The sequence below is a fragment of the Salarias fasciatus genome, chromosome 22 (genome assembly GCF_902148845.1).
Source record: "Salarias fasciatus chromosome 22, fSalaFa1.1, whole genome shotgun sequence".
NCBI lineage: Eukaryota > Metazoa > Chordata > Actinopteri > Blenniiformes > Blenniidae > Salarias > Salarias fasciatus.
In genome coordinates, this window is record NC_043765.1 from 20,471,712 (window position 1) to 20,493,189 (window position 21,478).

At 45.2% G+C, this 21,478-nt stretch overlaps 1 protein-coding gene across 1 annotated transcript; it reads left to right on the forward strand.

Moving 5' to 3' along the window:
* The first annotated feature begins 177 nt into the window (after positions 1-177).
* On the forward strand, positions 178-20,726 carry necab1 (N-terminal EF-hand calcium binding protein 1). Its single transcript, XM_030120686.1, has 13 exons — positions 178-302; positions 2,342-2,366; positions 4,679-4,787; positions 6,985-7,010; positions 7,311-7,408; positions 11,107-11,243; positions 15,139-15,260; positions 16,084-16,160; positions 16,581-16,628; positions 18,230-18,342; positions 19,528-19,605; positions 19,840-19,931; positions 20,680-20,726. Exons 1-13 carry the CDS (start codon positions 216-218, stop codon positions 20,706-20,708), a joined length of 1,041 nt encoding a protein of 346 aa, XP_029976546.1. The 5' UTR covers positions 178-215; the 3' UTR covers positions 20,709-20,726.
* Positions 20,727-21,478: the final 752 nt, after the last annotated feature.

A 21,478-nucleotide genomic window follows, 5' to 3' on the forward strand; every position in this document is an offset into this window, starting at 1 on the left:
AAAAAAAACCGCTATAATATCAATATTGTATGTAGGCTTAAATGTGGGAGCTGATATTGGCATGCTGTTTAGAGGAAGGTGTTTTATTTTCTGTCTGATTTCCTCTCTGTGCAGTGGTGTTGGGTGTCTTTCTCTCCTCTTGCGATTCAGTGACCAGATAAGAGGTTCTCGGGTACAAACCTCTGCAGATTGCAGCTGGAGACACACAGTGAGTGATGGATTGTTCAGAAGAGGTGCAGTCTGTGTGTGAGGAGCCCAGCGCCCAGCTGGAGCTCAAGAAGGGAATGTCCATCTTCATTGATGTGAGTATCTATTGACATTTCCTACGGAGAGCAATCCATGCACACTTCTATTTTCCCATCAAACTGAAAAAAAAAACCCCAAAAAAAACTTGCATGTCATTTTTTATTCCACTATCTTTCTATGTTACTTTAACAACAGTCAAGCAAGACAAAGATCATGGCAGAAGTTTAATAATCTTTGGATATGAACATGTTTAAATGTCATTTTAAATGTTTTAAATGTTGTGCATGGAGGCTCTCAGACCTCAGTTACTGTCGATTCTTTACATAAGGTTTATTGCTGCTACTTCTAACATTTGATTCAGCTGATTTATTGTTTATAACATACCATGTTCATATCTTTTTATTGAAATTAGTGGCATGAATCTTGCTGGCTTTAATAAAAAAAATTATGTGTGTGTGTGTGTGTGTGCGGTGGGGGGGTCTAAAAGATGATCTATCAGAAGAAATATCTTTCAGCATATAATGAGATGACTACACACACACACACACACACACACACACACACACACAGAGGTCGGTGTCTTTTTCAGCTAATGATCTTCCTCCTCAGCCTCTTCCTCCTCATACCTCTGCTGCTTCCTTTCAGTCACCTCCTGATTGTTTCCCCCTCAGTCCTCGGGGCTTTCGTTCAGCTGTGATGGAGCTGAGTGCTGTCTTCAGTGTTGGGGGGACGACAGGAGAGACTGCAAACACAAGAATTACTGAGTTATTTAGAAGGGAGGCTGTATTGACCTTATCAAGCATCTCAGCGATGCTCAGCCTGCTACAGTGAACGGCTTCGCCTCTTTTCAGAGGAGACTTGTAGACATGGCGTTTTTTTTTTTTTCTTTTTAACACATCTTGTATTCCGAGCATATCCTCAGTGCGCTGTGTTGAAATACACTTTAGACAGTCAGATTTTTCTGAAACAGTTCATATAGTTTTATTCTGCTTTTGCTTTGGGGCTGCTGGAGTCCCAGTGCTTATATTTATTTAGATAATTAAATCTGTGCTACCAGATTTTTAAATGGCATGTGTCATCAAGCCTCTTTAACATTTGCAGGTCAACACAAATCGATCTACCTGGGTGAATGCAGGGTTAAAACAGTAAAACAAAACGTAAATGCATAAGACAGACTGCAGAAAATTCATGTTTTTGGATGAAAAACCTCGCACGTACCAGGAGAACATGCAAACTCCATCTGTAAAGGTGTGTGACTGAAACTTGAATGACTGAGTCAAAAATTACTTTTACAAAAAAAACTACAATTAAACTCATTAAAATGAGATACACTGCATTGACATCAATGTACCACTGTGCATATAGGAATATGTTAAATACATCAAAAACAATTAAATAGGCTGCACTACTGTAACACTATTAGTTATACAAATATTAAGAGTTTCGATGAAGATAAAAAGGAAAAATACCATGTGAGGATTTATTTAGTCGTCTGTCTGCATAATAATGTGGACGTGGACCATTGTCTTGATTTTTTTCAATTTAATGAGAGAAACTACAGAAATAGTAGTAAATGATGACTGGGTTTTGAACACAAGTTTTTGGACAGCAAGAGCAGAAACACAGATAATAGAGTGTAAATAAGAAGACTGAGCCGTCTGCCAAAAGCGAGAACATCGTGGGAGGAGGTTTTCTACTTTCTCGTCTCATCGTCTCGGAAAATTCACAAACATGGATTTTTTTATTTTTTTTTTTAATTCTCTTTCCTGCTTTGACTTTAATCTAAAATTAGTCTCTCTGGGATATTGATTGATCCCGTCGTGTTGCCTGTTTAGGTTCTTCTTCTTCTTCCTCACATGTAAAAAATATGTCAAGTTGAAAAAGTGGGTGATCCCATTTCGAGGCGGCCGCGGTCAAACCGACCGCCTTTCATCGCCTGCCTGCGGACTCTGGGACAGCATGATCAATTATTTAATGACACTGCTTCTGCAAGTGTGATCGGCGATCAACCATCACACACACACACACACACACACACACACACAGTCTTTAGCTTTGAATAACCTCTTCACCCTTTTTTCCGTTCTGATTTCAGATACTGAGGAGGGCAGATAAAAACGGTGAGTAGCTGAAGATCCATCGGATCTACATTCAAACACTTCTTTGTTTGTCTTCGGTGTTATTCCAGCCCCACTGTTCTCATGAGCAACAGCAGATCTACTTTCTCAATGAAATTCTGATCATGGCTCTCTGCTGATACTCTTTTAGTTTCCATGGAAACAGGAAAGTGACCATGCCCATCGATGTGCACTATCAGAGCAATAATGAAGAAAAACACGGAGAATTTGAACAATTTGAAGGTTCCTGTATGAAAGCAGTCCACACAAAAGGACTCAGAAGCTCCTCGCAGGATGTAAACATTTCACATTCAGATGCACGTTTAAAGTTAAGGCAGAAAAAAACACAACACGAGAGCAAGGAAACAAAAAAACCACGACTGGCTTTAATAACACAAAGATCTATTTCTCTCAATAAATGTACAGACTCTTTTCTTTCTGTGTTTGTGTGAGTCACATTCTCGTATCTCCATCTGCATTGTATATTCTGAAAATCGATTAATGTAAGTTAGTCTGTCTTAATGCAATGACGACATAAATGTGTAAAGAAATAGCATTTTCTGCATTGAGACTCAAAAATAAGTGAAATACACGATTACATCTTTAAATGTCTTGAATCCAACCGTTTAAAGTTCTGATTATAAGAGTCCTCAAACAGATTGCTTTGTCAATCATCCGTTTTAACCTCTCGGCTGCTGGCTGCAGCATTCGGGTTGTTCCTGAAGTCACGGGGTGTTTCGGTTCTTTCACAGTCACACACACACACACACCTTCACACAGGTGACCCAGTTCGTGGAAAGTCCTTCTTCGGGACCTGAAATGTTTCTCCTTTGCTGACCCGGTGATTCCAGCAGCACTTTTAGATCTGACACACTTCACCGTGCCCTCAGCGGCTCCTCCGCTCTGCCCTCCTGCGCCGCCGCCGCTGCCACCGCACTCCTGGTCCTCTCAGGAGATCAGAATCTCCGGTGGGAGCATCTGATTCGAAGCAGCTTGTGTCAGCAGCTCATTCATCCTCAGTCAAGTAGTTGTGACTCAAAGGTTACGGTCCAGTGTGCAGTTCGGCAGCACAGATCATGAGCTGCTGGATGTTTTTAACTCCAACATATGGAGATTTTCAGATCAAGCTATTTTCCAAGTCCCAGGCCAGCAGAATTGTTTTAGATTTAGTTGGAGTGCGGTCGCAGTGATTCTGTTTGGAGTCCTGCGGTCTTTAGTGTGCGGCGTTTGGCTTGGAGGCAGCACTTGTCAGACTCTGTAACCGAACAGGTACAAGCTCTCACACACCGCAGCATTTCATGTCTGTTTTCATCGCCGGCGTGACAGAAGTGTCAAGCCGCGGCGCGTCACGGTGTAAACCTGACATGGCTGAGATACAGAAATCAGCCTCGTGTCGTTACACACTGAAAGGGCTTCATCACACGGCCCTGATCCAAATCTCCAAAAATAACCGGTTCACATGTTGACAGGCTCAATTATCTGTTTCGTAACCTTTCCCCACATGCCTGCTTTTGATGTACAAATGGCGGAACTCATACGTCAAGCCCGTTTCAAGCTTGTTTCTGAGCCCGTGTTGTGTTCTTTTTCTTCTTTCTTTCTCACACGATCCATCGCTGGATGACAGCAGTGCTTAATGTCACCTTTCAGGGCAGGTCGGCAGTGAAAGGTCAGAGATCGGCCTCCGCCCGTCACACGAGCAGAAAGACGTGAGGCAGAGCGCTGCGGCAGACAGGCTGTCAGTGGCTTGTTGTCTTCACGCCGCCCGAGGATATTCAAATTGGAGCTCCTCCTCGCTGTTTATTTTCATCTCATGAATATTTCATGGGATTTTTTTTTATTCTATTCTTTGCAGAGCTCCAAAGCATAAAAGTGACTGATTACTGAGCTTATCATCGAGTTAGCCTAATGGAACAAACGCTGATGAACCTGTGCTTTCACACTGACGTGCATGAGAAAAGCAGAGGAAACGTGCCACTGTACTATTATTTTGCCACGTTTTATTGTTCTGTTTTTTCATATTTCAATGAAGGTGATCGGCACGCGCCATCCATCTTTTCGCCGTTCCTGCCGCCACTCTTTATACCTTGACGTACAACGTCTGCTCTGCCAAACGTTGCCTTCGGTTTTCATCAGAATTAAAGTTATGTAACCGATTTCCTGAAATAATGACTTGGAATCTTCGCCATTTTTCCTGTCCGACAGTCTCTCAATCATCAACATGTGTCCATTTTAATTTGATTCGCGATTCACACAAAGAGTCTTGAGAAAACCGCTTGAGTGGGTCTGTGCTGAGACGATCTGTGCTTTGCCCACAGACGACGGGAAGCTGTCCTTTGACGAATTCAAATCCTACTTCTCCGACGGCGTCTTGACAGCTGACGAACTGAAGGAGCTCTTCCACACGATTGACACCCACAACACAGAGTAAGCGAACTCATCGCTTCCTATCACTACGGTTTGTTTTTGTTTTTTTTAATTCCACAGATGACAGAAGTGAGTTGACAGTCGGAGGAATTTAACCGTAGATACAGCGACAAATGACAAGTGTTCTTGTCTCGTGCCGCTCTTTGAGGAGAATAGTTTGTTCCGCTGTTGGCTGGGGGATAGTAGAACCAGACCCAGGTGTGAAGAGAAACACTCCGGGCTGTAAGCCGCCGCCGTCTCTCTGCCGGGCACAAGAGACTCACTCCTCCGTTCTCCCCATCAGCCTCCTGTCTCACTTGTAAGGATCGCAGCTGCCGTAGTATTTCACAACATTATTTTTAGGCTCTTTTGTGCCATAATTGTTCCCACCTTGATGCTTCTTCACACCTCTGCCTCACATCTTTTTTTCGGTTCTCGTTGGATGTTGCACAAATACATCCAGAGATATTTTTAATATTTTGAAGTAAATAAGCAGCTACTCACCCGTTGTCCTTAAATCAGTGCGGTGAGCTCTGTGGAGACGAGATACGATACTTGAAGCATTTAATGTGAAGTAAAGTTACTTGCTGGCAGTTTTTCGTGTCGTCTGTTGCTCTCGTGAGCAACTGTCATGTCAAGTCTTCATTTTGAGCTCTCAGTAGCGGAAGCTGGTAATTGAGTAATTACAGCGGGGTAATTGTTGTCACCAGAGTCACCTGAGGCAAACAGTTGTGTTTGATTTTATTAACACTGCATAATGAACATCCTTATTCCGACGTTCGCCGGAACGATTACTGCAGGCAGCGTGTTGATTGTGTCGCGTCTTTTACTGATGTGATTAAAGAGCGTTTCACAATCAGATGGCGTAATGGCTGGGCGCAGTCTCATAGACGAACAGCTCCTTTCCGTTCATCCACCCAGCCGTCGATCCGTCCAGCCCCTGCGCCGCTTCGTCCAACGTATGGAGGCTGGAGCGGCTCGCAGCGGACGCCGTGGGCAGGATGCCAGTCCAGGGTGAACAGAGAGCAAAATAATCACTGACGTTCACTCCTACGGGCAAATCACTGTCGCCTCAGTCAAACCCAGGAGTTCGGACTGTGGGAGGAAACTGGAACAGCCCAGCACTAAAACTGGACTCAGCTGCAAATATTCTGTCTTCCTAATGAAAACACCGCTGTGAAGCTTCACTGTCAGTCCTGATATTTAAGATTGATCCTTTTGACAGTAAAAGTTAATTCCTTTCTATTTATATGTTGTGTAATGTTTGCCCTGATGTTCTGCGTACACCTGTATCCAGATCGCCTCTGCCTTATTGATCTGTTAAACCAGTAATGAACACGTCTCCCTCTTTTGCAAAATGAGGAAGGAACTCGGAAGACTGCAAAGTTGTGAGAAAGTAATTTGGAAGCCTGCTATCGAATCCTGTATTGATCGGAGAGTGACTCACCGAGCTGGAAGGTCTGCGTGAAAAGGCAGGCGAGCTTCATCAGGTTAGGCTCAAACACCGAAAGATCATTCAGCTCATTGAATTTGAAAAGGACTGCAGGATATAGCGCATAAATCTTGTCCATCCAGACCACGAATCAAACCCATTTTGTGTCAATTCTTACCAGAAATTGTTTCAAAGATAGTTTCATATTTGACCTCTGTCTCTCTGCTCATGGCCGTCCTCTGCGACTCTAAGTGTCTTTTCCTGTTTGGACCGAACGATCGCGGCAGCGTTTCTCCCAGGCGAGCGGCCGCTACGACTCGTGCGAAGCTAAAACCAGCGAAATTCCCCCAGGCTCCCGTTACGAGACATGAAAAGTGTTGTTTGTGTCGCCGGCAGCTCGATGCACGGCTGATAGCATGTCTGAGTGTCCGCTCTGACGTGCGAGTTACGCTCTGATGGTGTCCTTCTCCACAAAAATACACCTCTCCACGTAGATTTATCACAAAAAGGCAGTTTTTTTGATCAGTTTCCTGTACAGAATTTCCTGTTAGGCCCATTCATCTTCTGGTGAGGAAACTCATAAATGATTCAATCAATAATTCTCGTATTCAATCAGTTCTGTCTGCAATCACACACCTATTCATCAAATCAGAGTCTGCGCAGCTTTTCGTAATTAGACTTGACACTACTTTAACATTGGAAATATCTTGTTCCTTCAGTGTTTTTCTAAAAAAACAGAAGAGTTATCTCCCTCTCTCTTTCTCTCTCCGGCTTTTCGCTTCGCAGCAATGTGGACACGGATGAACTCTGTGGTGAGTTTACTCTTCACTTACAGAAGTAAACGCCGTTTCTGAAAAAACCTTGAATGTTTCTGGAGCGGCGCAGACACAAATGCTATTTGACAATTTCCCAGCGTAAGGACAGAAACATGTTGGATGCTCTTGTGTGCGACCGAAGCCCCTGCAGGCTGTGTGACCGAGGTGTCACACCAGCGCCGCTTCAAAAAACACCCACAGCACTGTCCCAGTTACCTAACGCCAAAACACGTCCTCTCCTAATCCTGCTCTCTTTCTCTCTGTCCCTTCCCCCTGTTTGGCTGGTTTGCTGTGAAGAATACTTCTCCCAGCACCTCGGTGAATATGAGAATGTTCTCGCCGCCTTAGAAGACCTGAACATGTCCATACTGAAGGCCATGGACAAAACCAAGAAGGTGAGATGGCAAAAAAAATACACAACTTGACACTGAAGGATTGTTTCCTTCTGTTTTTAGACACTGTCCTACATTTATCGGACGGAAATAGTACAAACACAAACCGCCAGACTGTGAATCCATTCCTGTATCAGTTCACACATTCTGTCGGGTTTCTTAACAGATTTATGGTCATTTACTTTGCCAGACATTAATTATCTTGCGGGAGAATAAAACTGCCGTGGAGTCCTTAATTTGGACGGTATGGTGATAATGGAGAGACGTTACGTTTTCTCAGCATGGAGCTTGCGCGCTTCGCGGTGCACGTCTCTCCCAGCATGCTCGGCTGCTGCCCGTCTGAGTCCCTCTGATCGCCCGTTAATTAGATTGTCTCTACAGAGCTGGAAAGACTCATTCATGCTGCTAATTAAGCAAAAATAAAAGAATTGAATCCTTTTTGGACTTGCAGCCAACATATACGAGACTTTGAGGCTTGTGTCTCCAACCAAACACTGCTTTTAGTCTTTATCTGCCATGATGTCTGCAGCTGAGTGCTTTTACGGTATCAGAGCGGCGAAGGAGGAGGTTAAGTGTTGCAAGAGAGATAAAGCCAGACAGACATAGATGAGGGTAAATGATGAGAGGTGATGATGAAAGACGAGGGACCGAAGGTAGAAATGATGAAAAGAAATTGGTTTGAGATGAACTGAGAGAGCTGGCTCGTCAGATCTGGAGGGAAAACTTGCTCTCCTTCCTCTAGATGCTGAAATCACCCGTTAAGCAGAAACATCTCTAATCCCACCGTTTGGGAGGGAAAGCTTTCGTTTGTCACGCGTAGTTTTGCGTTTCTCGTTCACAAGTGATTGCTCACCTTGCATCAGGCTGTTTTTTTTTTTTTTTTTTTTTTTTTAAGAAGCTTTACAGAGAAGAGACCTTCAGATGCAGCCTCGGTCGTCCTGGCGGAATTCTTCACTGTTCAGTCACAGCTGCTCCAAAATGAGACGAATCACTCTGCTCAAATTGGACACAATTGGCAACAACTTCCAAATTAAATTTCTACACCGAAGTGTGAGAGGAGCGGCAGGATTTCACGCCGCGTTGCGTCTCCTGAGCAGCGCTGTTGAATCCTCAGAAGCATACGAGACACCTGGAAGATTTCTCTGACCCCGTCTCCCATAATCACAGCACAAAAACACAAAAAAAAAAAAAAACTGCGTGACACACTGTTTTCCTCTGATTCTTATTGAGTATTGGCGGAGCGAAGTGGGGAAGAGATGCTGCATTAGTCACGCGCTGAGGCTCAGCGCTCTCTGCCGAGCCGTGTGTGTTTGAGTGGGTGGTCTCTGGCAGCCGGTGTGTGTGAGGGGGCCGCTTGCCTTTGTGCACATTTTCCTAGGTGTTTCTTTTTTACCGGAAGATGACAAGAATGTACACAAGAGCTAATTCATAACTGCACGCGTTCTATATCCGTGCCCGTGAGCGAGGGAGCCGGAAACAATAGAGCGCGTCTAAATCCGATCTGGCTGTGTTTATTGATCTAATCAGAGATATTCTGGGTTTCAGTTTTCATTCGTGTTGCCGTATCAAAGTTCACGAAAGAGGAGCAGCATGAAATTGAGAAACTCTATTGAGGGTTACTCGTCACTTCTTGCAGTTCACCTACTCTGGGTCAATTAAAAAGCTCTTTATTTTTTCAGTTGAAATAAGCCAAATCTTTCTATCGTCAACATCATTTGTGTTGAGGGTTTGACCAGGAGACGGCTGATATATGCTGTCAGGTTAGCGTCCACCTCGTACATAAAGGGTGTGATTTCGTGCTGCGTCAGAAGCCGAGCGTAAAATCCAACAAAAGCGTCCATTTGACCTTTTGTGCAGTTGATAATAGAAAATTGAAGAAAGGCAGAAAGAAAGAAAAAAATTCAGGGGGACCTTCAGCTGTTTAAAATGAATTGGTGGCATACACACACACGCAGAAAAGTTCAAATCGCAAGAGGTAATCCATGCTCGGCTCGCGGGAGACTGACCTTTATCAGTTTAGTCATGACTCACTCTCACTGAATGAATGTGCATGCATGTGCAAGTCTGCGCTCGAGGGAGTGCGCATTGCTGACCAAATGTCAGGGATCAAACAATACCTGCGGCCAATAAAAACACCTTTTCAAACTCAGACGCACCGCAAGCGCCGGGCCGTTTGTGGTGTTTTTTCATTTGCGAGTCGCCGCAGTCGTTCACCTGTCAGACGCAGGAGTCACGGGACTGATAAGAGGGAGTTTAATTATCTGCTTCGTATCGTGTCGAACCTGCCAAGAGTTTGTCTTTGACTGAAGGACTCCTGTTTGGCATGGTTTAGTCAATGTGAATGCGCGCGTGTGTGTGTGTGTGTGTGTGTGTGTGTGTGTGTGTGTGTGTGTGTGTGCTTGTGAAAATGTGTGCGCTCGTACTCTCCCCGTCCTTCTGAATAACCGTCCCTGCCTTTAGAATCACACTATTCATCCTATTTTTTGAGAAGACAAAAATACCCCAAAGGTAGAAGCACTGAAATGCATTTCTTTTTGTCACACACACACACACACACACAGACTTGGACCCATTCTCCCTGTTCTCTAATCGAGCTCGAGTTAGCGTTTTGCCTTGAGTCTCTGTGTTATTAGCGGAGTGTACAAACAGTCGGGCGCAGCGCGAAGCCAGCAAACCGAGCCGAGCAGAGCCGAGCCGAGCATCCTTCACTCTTTGATTAGATACAGAACAGCTCTCAGCCATGCTGCTCCATTCCAGGCACGGCAAATGACTTCTCTTCAGAATGCCTCAGAATTCAATTTCTTCTTCTTCTTTTTTTTTTTTTTTCCTTATCATCTTTCTCAACAAACATGCCATCAACACCTGACTCACAGCAAGGCACAGATGACTCTTTCACATCCCTGATGTTGTTGTCGATGGTGCTTGACAAGCATCATTTAAATGGAAATATGTCGTCTCTCACAGATGATTTCAACATGATGCGTTTAAAAGAGTCAACAAGCAGAGTCAGGGTGCAATTTGCTGGGTGTCCGGATCTCCCTCCTGTTGGATTATTTCCATTCCAGGGTCGGATTACACCTGTTCCTGCTACTCGTCTGTAGATTTGTGCTTTTGCCCTCCGAGCGTTATCGTCTGTTGGTTTTAAAAGTGAGTTCAGACAGATGATGATAAATCTTCAGAAACATTTTCATCCACCAGACAATTTGCATCAAACCGTGTTAAAAGACAGTTTCTCCAAACTACCCTTAAAATCCATTGTTAACCTAACATTTCTCCATAACGTCACTCTGCTTTAATCCAATGAGTAAAGGACGCATCTCTTCCAGCTTTTTCATCCAGACACAAGCTTTAGGTCAGAATAAAAGCGGCTCCCACTCACAGTAATCATCCTGATCTTTGATCTTTTCTCATTACAGGTTAAAAGGAAGCAGCTCGGTGCTGCCAGCACGTCAACATGCGATCAGTAGAGCTCTTTCAAGATGCTGAAAACCAGGCGTTTCCGTCCTGTATTTTTGCAGCAGCACTTGTGTTGTGTAATGTTTTTCTCCATGGGTGATCTTGTCTTGACGAGCGCTGAGGGACCGGACACTCAGCTGGCACGAGAAACGAGTCGCCGCGCTCTCTGCGCTTCACCGTTCCTCCCACACTGACTTCTCCTCCTCTTCCTCCTCCTTCTCCTCCTCTTCCTCCTCCGTCGGCAGGATTATCAGGAGTCCACCCACCTGGAGCAGTTTGTGACCCGCTTCCTTCTGAAGGAGACGACCAATCAGCTTCACTCGCTTCAGAGCTCCCTGGAGTGTGCCATGGAAACCACGGCTGAGCAGACTCGCCAGGAGAAGTAAGGAGAAAAAGAAAAAAAAAGAATCTCTCCAGTCCTTCGCACAATTAAAGCATGAGCAAAAACATATTGTTCAGTTGCGGTCGTAATTACAGTCCACTGCGCTGTCCCGTCCACACACGCTCATGTCAAGACTTTTCTCCGAGATAAAAATACCTGATCTCCACCGTAATCCAGCAGATCTGTGCCTTCATTATTGGTTTGATTAAAATGTAAATCCTCACCCCGTGGGGACGTGTGTGTGCAAGCAGGAGCAAATTAAAGAGGGCTTATTGATCGAGGAGAATCGGAGGACGGAGGTCAAGACAGCACAACTGAATGAAAGCATCAGACGGCGGATTTCTGTGCAGTTCTACAGGTTTTTAGCTTGTTTTCCATAAATGCGTGCTGAAAAATACAAATGAGAAAAAAAAAACTGTGGTTATGATCTGATTATGAGCATGTTCATGAGCATGCTGAGTGACGACGCCCGCTGGAGATTCAACCTGAGGGGCTTGCGTTGCGTGTTTGTGCGGTGTTTGATCGGTCTGGGACTGTTGTGACTAATCAGACATGCCACTGGTGTGCTCCGCTCATTAGCGGAGATGACTCACCAGCAGAAGTGCTCCTCAGGTGTAGATTATCAGGGAACAAGTCTCCGCCGCGGCTAATCAGGGTTCTTTCATCCCGTCCAAACCTGCGGTGACACACGGGTCTCTCTGGAAATGGAGGGGGAGGGAATGCTCTTTGATGACGGCGTCGATTTTAACACCATCTGGGTGAAAACACGACGAAACAGCATGACACGGTACAAAGTATAACCGCACAAACACTCCCAGTGATTATTAAAGGGCAGATTACATGTTGCTTCTGAAGGATCTCCCCATGCTGTTATACTGTCAGTCTTGCACAGGTATGTTGGTGGTAAAACTGTTGACACGTTGTGAGCTGAGAACAAGCTGCCACCATCAGTTAGACAATATAAATCAGTTTAAAAACTCCTTTGTGCCTGTATTGGATTAGACTGGATTGGATCGGATTGGACTGATTGGATTTCAAGCATGCTGCCAAAAACAGACGCTGCTGCCACAGCTGATCGCTCGCTGAATTGATCTACTGATCTATAAAAACGTTCGGATATTCTGGAATCCTGTCTGTCGGTTTGCAGCTCAGTGCTGTACAGGAGCTGAGCAGTCAGGCAGTGAGTTCATCGGCGTGGAAAGTCATCTCAGAGGTGTTGTTTCTCTCCTGCTCAGTCTAACGCTGATATCTCCGTCCCGCTGGATCTTTTTACGGCTTCAAGTAGGTTTTTTTTTTTTTTTTTTCACATCATTATCATCTTTTAACTTATTCTCAGAGGCCGACAATAACGGACTTGGATAATCGACGTTTAAATCAAACAAAACTCTTTTGCCGCTTTCTTTCTTTCTCCTCACCTCTTTGAACTCTCTCTCTCTCTGTCTCTATCTGTCTCTCTCTCTCTCTCTCTCCTTTTCTATTACCTCCCTTGTCATCTCAGAGTGTGACTCTCCCTCGCTCCCCGAGCTGCTCCCTCTCCTCCAGCATCCTTCTCACTTCAAACAATCCCCCTGCGTCGGAGCGCCGCCGCTCTGCTCTCCTGAACGCTTCTGGAGAACGTTGTTTCTCCAGCGGCTTCTAATCGGGTTTTCTGGTCAGTTTTTTTTTTTTTTTTTTTTTGTACCTGTGAAGAGCTGGAGGTCACGGCCGTGGCCCTCAGCTCACTTCCTGCTTCACAAGATGTGCCTTTTTGTTCTCTGAGACAATCCTGTCCTCTCGAATGTTTTTTGTTTTATAAATCCGCGCATTGTCTTCCGGTATTTGCTGATGAGTTATCGTTTACATCTCCAGCTTGTGTTCCCTCCTCTGCTAATCCTGACCGCACTCGTTCGCCCCGGGCTCTCTCTCTCCCTCCCCTTCTCCGCTGACATGAAAGCTGTGGGAGGAACATGCGGCCGGGAGCGCCGCCGGGCTTTGCTCTTATTAGTTATCCCAGACAGTTTTCGCAATTAACGTTTGCTCCTCAGCTGAGATATGAGTCACTGGCAGGCCGAGAGGGACCTGCCACCCGGCGACTCCTCCTCCATGCATCGGGGATGGAGACATATTAGACTGCAGCTCGTGAATTAATTATACTTCCTTTCTCCCGGGGCGTGCACGGCAGCGTTTAAAATAAAAGCCTCCTATAAGTGGAGTCATTTGGCGCAGCCGGGCTCTCCTGAAAGAACGACACCTTATTATGATGTTTCTCGTCGAAATACTTGATAAAATGCTTTTTCCACATTTATTTTTTTAAATTCATATTGATGATGGATTATAAAGACATCTCAATATAAAAATTGGGTCATTTCTTAAAATATATTTCCATCCAGTTATAAATAAGAACCGAGGGCGGCTGTGGTTCGGTTGGCTGGTTCGAGTCCATCGAAATCCATCTGTGCTGTTTCCGATGCAAAAAGCCATTAGTCCTGTAGGGAGAGGAAGACAATACCTTCCATCTCTTCTTGGAGTCGTCTTTTCAGGTTCTTGGTCTGAATTAGCTGAGTTCGATCGAATGTGAGTTCAGATCCACACAGCCTGGTTGTTCTTCAGATAAAACACTTTAGTTCAGAATATAGTTCATCAGTCTCTCTTCTGAATCACTGGAGGCCAGACACAGCGTACACCAACACGGAAGATACCATAGAAAATAAACCCGGCTGAAATACAGAAGAGAAAAAAACTGACAGAAACAGATTCAAAACAGCATCTCCCAGATTTATCAAAATAATGTCATAAATGGAAGATATAGTATGAAATGAATAAAAATCCATTGAGCCGAGGCGTATCAGACATATCTGATCAAGAGTCACTTTTAGAAAGCTGCTTGGAATAGATCATTTTGTGCCTCCACAAACCATATCCAGACAAACCAGAAGCAAAACAGATAGATAAATGGATGAACGTCCAGCTGCAGTAAACCTGAAACACACACGTGAGAAAGTTCCCCGTCGTAGTATTTTTCTGAAGGTCATAAAAAGCTTTCAGTGCGGACTGTTTCACAGAATTTATCAGAGAACACAAAATACTGCAGAATGTTTCATCTAACCTTTTCTTTTTATGTCTGTGAATAAAACAAAGGATTAATCTAAGGATGGCAAAGCCGAGGCCAGTATTTCTATATATAATCTGAGAGAAATCACAGGATTCACACATGTTGTGTATGCCTGTGAAGTGTTGCACTTACAGGGTGTTGATTAGGAACCTTTGACCACTTCAATCAATCTCCTCCATGAAACAAGCAACCATAATTCCTCTAAAATGTCACCTGGAAGACCTGTTAATGGAGAGAGAGACCCGGATAAATTAAAAAGGATATTTTCTTTATTATTCATGAAACCAATTCATCAATATTGTGTGATAAATGTAAACATGACTTATATTTCAAGTTTATATTTATGACAGGTGATGGATAAATACAGACAAATAAATGGGAACGGGGAGGGAAACGGGTTATTTTACATGCACACACACACTCACGCACGCCCTGAGGACTCCTCAAATTACGGGAACAACTTGACAGCAGTGTGATGAATCTTGGGTGACGTCACCCTGTACCTTGTCACTGCCATTAGCGTCACTGTCAGCTCAACGCCAGACACCGAGTACAGGGAGGTCCAGACATCTCCAGGTCTGCTGAATCTATTCAGCGCTGGAGCGAGCCACGCTGTGGGCTCCGGCCACCGGAGAGTGCTGCAAAACCTGAACACAAACCTGAATTAAACCATGGATCCTTCTCAGGTTTCTGGTCAAGCTTGATGTTTTTATTGTTGGAGCAGGTTTGCATTAATAAACATGCAGTGAGAACCCCTCCACAGGATGAAATGTTCACAACAGTCACTGCTGCGTTCTCCTCCAGACAGGGTCCGCTGAAGCCCGAGGTTTTGTCCATCCAGTGGTCGGGTCGCCGCTCCAACCGGAGGCTGCAGAGGAACAGCAGCGTCTCGCCGAACAACCCCCTGCTCAGCCTCGTTAGCTCAGGTGGGTTCACACGTCTCTGAACGCCCACGCTGTGGGGTTTGATCATCTCTAACCTGCCGATATGCTGCTGCTGCTGCTGCTGCTGCTGCTGCTGCCAGGAGCGAAAAAGCGAGAAAATAAAATTGCTGGATGAAAGAAAGAGAGAGAGAGAGAGAGAGCGAGGCGGTGTGTGTACAAACACACATTTCTCCAGCACGTCTTGGTTTGTAGGCCACTGCATGCTCTGGCACTCCTCTGGAGCTCAGGTGGGGGTTTGAGGTCAGTGCATGTGTATATTTATCGGTGGAGTCTGCAGCAAGTCGGACTCAGTGGAGAAAACGCCATCTGTGTCCCACTTTCATAATACATGAGTCCATCCAGTATAGAGACAATACGCAGCCAGCCTCAACAAGGAACAGCAGGGGGGGGATGAAAGTTGTTTCAGTGTCTTTAAAATAGTTTAATGGGATTTATTTATTGGAGAATTTGTCGAATTAACTTCAACTTTGCACACTGTTTGCTCCCAACCCTAAAACCAGACAGCTGGAATGAAAGGAGGAAGCGCTGCAGAGACCCAGCTGAAGTTGAGGACAGGGCACAAGGCTCGGGCATCGATTGTGGCGACTGTGAGTCGCGCAGCGTGAGAGGAAACCGCGAAAAGTCTCCTTTAGCGCCGCCGCTGTTTATTATAGCATTCAGCTGAGAGGCGATCGATGGAGGCGAATGTTTAAAACAGTCGATGTATGCAGCACCTTTCATCCCCCCGACTGTTATTTACTCATTCCGTCTGAAACCCTCTCTCCCTCTCTCTCTCTCTCTCTCTCTCTCGCTCTCTCTCTCCCAGGTGTTTATGATGAAGACAGCCAGTGGTTGATCCAGGTCAACAGACTGCAGAAGCTTATTGACCGCCTAGAACAAAAGGTTACTTGACCTTTCTTTTAACCCCCTCGTCCTCCTCTCTCTGCTCTCCTTCCTCCGTCCTCCTCCTCCTCCTCGCTTTCCTCCTGCCACCTCTATCTGTTCCTGCGTCCGCTCGCCATCTGCTCTTTGCATCATTATCTCAAATTAGCTTCAAATCGCGGCGGGCGGATTCACGGCAAAATCAACAGGTTTCACACCTTCAGACATGCACATATGCACATATATGGGATGTATCGGCGTCTATCTGTGTGTGTTAAAAGTGCCATGAAATATGTTTTTACGGTCCAAAACATTCTCTACATGAAATAAACAAGGCTCTGAGCTCCCAGTCAATGTGAAGCACAATGATGAAAATCTCTGTGTCTTAATCAAGCTGCTTCTCACTTTAATTCAGTCGTTTATCTCGTTCTTCTCCTGCAGGACGTCCGCCTGGAGCCAGTGGAAGAGGAGGTCCTGGAGAGCAAATCGGTTTGTTTACTGACTTCCTGTCTTCTGGCCACTTGCCTCACCGCCGCTGACACTTCTCTGTCACTCTGCTCTCATCGGCGAACACAGAAAAGTCGGGCCAGCTCTGATAATAAGCAGTGAGCGGTTGTCATAGCAACAGGAGGGTTTAAAGTTACCAGAAGCATCCCCCCCCCCCCCCCCCCCCCCCCCCCCCCCCCCCCCCCGACCATCTTTCTTTGCACAGTCTTTATCCTCTATCTTTCAGTTTGAGGCTCAAAATTCTGTTTATCTGTGACTGTTTGGCAGCAGGAATGAAGGAACAAGGGTTTATGGAGGAACTGTGTGTCTGATGTGTAGAGAAATCTCTCCAACAGACTGACAACTCCTGTAAATTTCACAATAAGACGGCATAGCAGAGCAGTTTGAGCTCGAGTTTTTTATGAATGTGCTTCCAAATAATTCTTCTCCAGTCTTAGAAAATCTAAAAATCCCCAACATTTCCCAGGGTGCTTTCAGAGGTTCGGCTGTGACAGAAAGCTTTCCCCCGTTTTGACAGAAGTAGCAGGAGACGGAGACGCGCTCTGAACACAGTGTCGGCGAAGTCTGTCGCCATGGCGAGCCGACTCCATCCAGCCACGCTGAGGTGACGGACACCTGATTTTAACTTTCAGCGCTGAGTAGAAGAGTTAAAGCGTCTGCAGGATTCTCATCATCGTCTGTGGTTCGCTGAAGGAGTGATTGGCGGAATGTAAACCAGCAGCGTCGAATGAAACCATGCATGTGAATATTAAATACAAAAGGTCGCATCTCATCGCTAATTTGCTGCAGACCTCTCAGTACGGCTGTGCATTAATCCACGTGCAGCCGGTTTAATGTTAGATGTCGTTACATGAGCTGCTGAGGAGACCAATGATGACCCACTGCACACCGGGCGTGCGTCTGTTTACGCGCTTGCGTCCGTGTGTGTGCGCGTCTGACTGACTTTCTCCCAAATTAGCGGCTGAGAACAAGTCCTCGGGCACTGTACAACACACACACACACACACACAAACACACACACACACACACACACACACACACTGGTATGATTCCATCACTTCAGAGGACAAAGCCTTGGCTGCTGCTCTCTCCCTGCAGCCTCAGCCTCATTAGCACATCCAGTGTACATTATACGCGGCAGGCAGACCGTTCACTCTCTGTTCCCATCACCGTCTGCCCGGCCTCCGTCAGAAAATCCCCGTCGGCCTCTGGAAGCGATCCGCAGGCCGATAATGTCACGAGCACTCCTGCTGTTCGCACCTTTCAACAAGCGCATATTGTTTTAGAGAGTTTCTCTCTGCTTCCCGTGTCTGCCGAGCCCGAGTGCTGGAGATTATTATCCATAAACGTATGCCAAAAAACACGAGATTCACTGATTCTCGCTTCTGAGCGAGTCGCCAGCTTCCTGGTGTCGCATGGCGCTGGTGTGAAACCCCGAGAGAACATTTCTGAACATCTCACCACCTCCAGCAGGCTTTCTACACACCGGAAGCAAATGGTGACCTTCTGACTCCGTATGCTCAATTGTGTGTGTGTGTGTGTGTGTGTGTGTGTGTGTGTGTGTGTGTACTTGGTCTTCACAGCACATCCTGATCGTTCAGAGGCAGCTCTCGGTGCTGGAGGAGGAGCTGGACGAGTTTCGCCTGGCTCTCAGGCAGTACATGGAGTGTGCCTGTGCCCAGACCGGATGCCTACAGTCAGTCCTCTCTCTCTCTCTCTCTGCTAATGTCGTTTCAGGCCTTCGTTTTCTCTGAATTTCTGCTCTTTCTATTTTTTTTTTTTTTTTAACGATGAGTCAGTGTCATATCAAAAGAGACAGATGTTTGTCCTGGAGGAGGAACGTGTCCTCCACTGTTATCCTTCCTGTTGTCTTCTCATGAGGACCAGAGCCTGGAGACGGTTTTATGTAATAAATACAGATGTGTGAAACAGGACGTGAAAGACGATTTATCGTGATGAGCTTCGAACATCTGAAAGCAAAGATCAGTGATAAGTGTTTCAGATTTTCCCACACAGTTAGGAGTGACTGATTGATTTTTTTCTGTTTTTCTCTTAAACCCCCTAATCAGTAGACAGCCAGGAGGAAAAAAAAGACAGAGGTTATCAATGAGTAAAGAATATAATATCAAAATATTAAAAAGGAAAAATACTTGCAAATGTAAACATACATATATATACTGTATGTATGGGTGTTTATTCATACTCATAAACAAGACACACAAGAAAACATCCACAGTGATTAAAACAAAACAGAAACCCGAAATAGTGTGATAAAATGAACTAAAATAAGGCGATAAAATGTTGAACTTGATTCTGAAATCACCCCCGCGCGCTCCGCAGAGTAGTTTTCCAGCACCGTTCTTCCTCCTAATGTGAATCATAACTCCACAGTCCCTAAATAGTTCACATCTCACTGAGATGATGAGCCCGGCTGAATTCATTAGGATGCATTAAGAAACAGAAAGTGGGCTGTTTCTGCGCCGTCCCTCCTGTCAGATCCCGTTCTGGCTTTAGAGCTGCGTTTGACCCCGGCGTTGTCTTTGTGGATGAATTAATTCTTTTTTTTTTTCCTTAATGTGTAGTTGAAGTTACAACTTCCAGTTTGAGTTCTGACTCAGTTTGACATCCGCATGACTTTTCACAGCCACATTGTGAATGAATGTATCTGAGGGTGAAGCCTCTGAATGCATTAATGTAGTGGTTAATCTGCGCAGTAGTTTCTGATGGAGCTCATAATCTCGTAAACAGTCGCAGGCTGGAGCGCAGTTTAGACAGAGAGGCTGTTGGGGGACATGATGCACCACACTAATTAGTAATTGCATGACTTGTGCTCTCTCTTGTTTTGTTTTTTTGTTTTTTTTGTTTTTTTTGCGTTTGGCAGCATCGCAGTTCAGCGGCTGGCAAATGAATCACGCTTCATTCTCTATGAATTCTGGGAGCACAACAACGTGTGGAAGAAGTAAGAGTGTGTCTGCGCCATATGCACCATGATTAATGCCTCCCCACAACACGCCATCATTTTTCACTCTCAGTATTTTCATGTGATTTTATCATTTAAAAAAATTAAATGAATTTAAAATGAAGTTTATCTGTTTAATTGAAGATCTAAATTGTTATTTTCGAAGCAATCTGGAGTTGTGTTACGTTACACAGCCGTCCTCAAACTGACTTTATTCTTGTTTCTACTCTGCAGTCATTTACAGACCAACTACAGCAAAACCTTCCAGAGGGGGAACGTGGACTTCCTGGAGACCCCCGAGACCCTGACCACCATGCTGGTTCCTGGTGAGAGCCCTCGCCGCTCCGACTCTCGCCCCGGGTCACGCTCGGCCCCTTCGCCTGAATGACAATAAAGACCAGGAGAGACGTCTTTAAACAAAAAAAAATCAGCGCCTGCCTTGCGGGCGCCCTTTAGCGAGGCTGCTATCAATCGCTGAACCCCACTGAGCAGACAAACAAGGCGGCTTTTTACATTCAAATCACAACACCGCCGTTTTGTAAGACGCTGAAATGTCACACGGGGGGGGATGTATGGTCTGTGTGTTTCACTTTAGACACTCCGACACTGAAATACTGCAAATATTCCTTGAAATAGATACTGAACTTTGCAGAAAAGAAAAGAAAACATCATAAATTGAAGCAGAAAAAGAGGATTCGGGGAAACTGTTTCTTAAACTGCCAAACAAATGAAGTTATAACAAGTTATTAGACTTGTATTTCAGATCATAATGGTTTTATTTCAAGTAGCTGTGACCAAATTAACTGTATTACAAACTAAACTGGGGGGATAAAGTGGGTGACACATTCTCTACTGTGTGAAACTGACACACAGAACTAATTAGTGAATTAGCAGGTGGAACAGAGGTTGTCGTTGTGGGTCTTTCACACATTTTATCAACAGATGCTCATTAATGCCTTAGTCAGTCGTGTTTGTCTCATTTCCCTGCGTTGCTACAGAAAAGTGCGGCGGTGTGTCTGATCGGTCGGGGTCATCGGAAAGGTCGCTGACGGCTTGTGTTTGTTCTCTCCGCAGCGTCGTGGTGGGTCCTCAACAACAACTGAAAGGCACACATCAGGAAGTCCGCGCGCACAAACACACTCTCACACACAGATAACCTTAGCACAACTCGTGAAGTCATGGTGATTAGTACTGAGTTTATGGCCTCCATGTTCCTTCATCGTGTGGTGGTAGCTGAACTAGCCCGCGCCTGTTCGTTTCCTCCAGAAAGCAGCGACCCCCTCAGACGGCGACCCGTCTGGTGATCGCAGGACCGTCGCTGTGTTCCGGCGTGCCGTCATCTCCTGCCTGGGGTGCTCCATGGGAGCTGAAGCGTGTGTGTGTGTGTGTGTGTGTGTGTGTGTGTGTGTGTGTGTATGTGTGTGTGTGTGTGTGTGTGTGTGTGTGTGTGTGCATTAACTCATACAGCTATCTTTGTGAGCGCCACAACGGCATGCCAGTCGTGCTGACATTTTGGCTTCACTTTCTAGTTTCAGGGCTAAAACAGGACTGAGGTTTGGCGCTCTAAGGGTCAATATTGAACTGTCTGGATGAAGGTTAAAGGTAACACGGGCTTCAAAATCCATATTGTCAATGAATGTTCTCATAAAGATAGCCACAAAATCACGTGTGAATGTGGAAAAAACCAGGAGTGTGAAAGACAGAGATCAGTACTTTTATCAATTGTAGCAGCTCCGGGGAGCTCATTTAACCATCGATCTGTTATTTCTGTACGTAGTGTGTCAAATTATGGTAAAAGTCTCAAATAAAGATAATATTGTTGTGTATGCTGTGTACATCTTCTTTGTTTTTCTGTGAATGACTATTCGTCTAC

Excerpts from the sequence above, each read along its gene's own strand:
- necab1 (XM_030120686.1), top strand. The coding sequence starts at position 216 with ATGGATTGTTCAGAAGAGGTGCAGTCTGTGTGTGAGGAGCCCAGCGCC. Across the intron at positions 7,409-11,106 it reads CCATGGACAAAACCAAGAAG|GATTATCAGGAGTCCACCCA; the intron begins GTGAGATGGCAA and ends CTCCGTCGGCAG. Across the intron at positions 19,932-20,679 it reads GACCACCATGCTGGTTCCTG|CGTCGTGGTGGGTCCTCAAC; the intron begins GTGAGAGCCCTC and ends TTCTCTCCGCAG.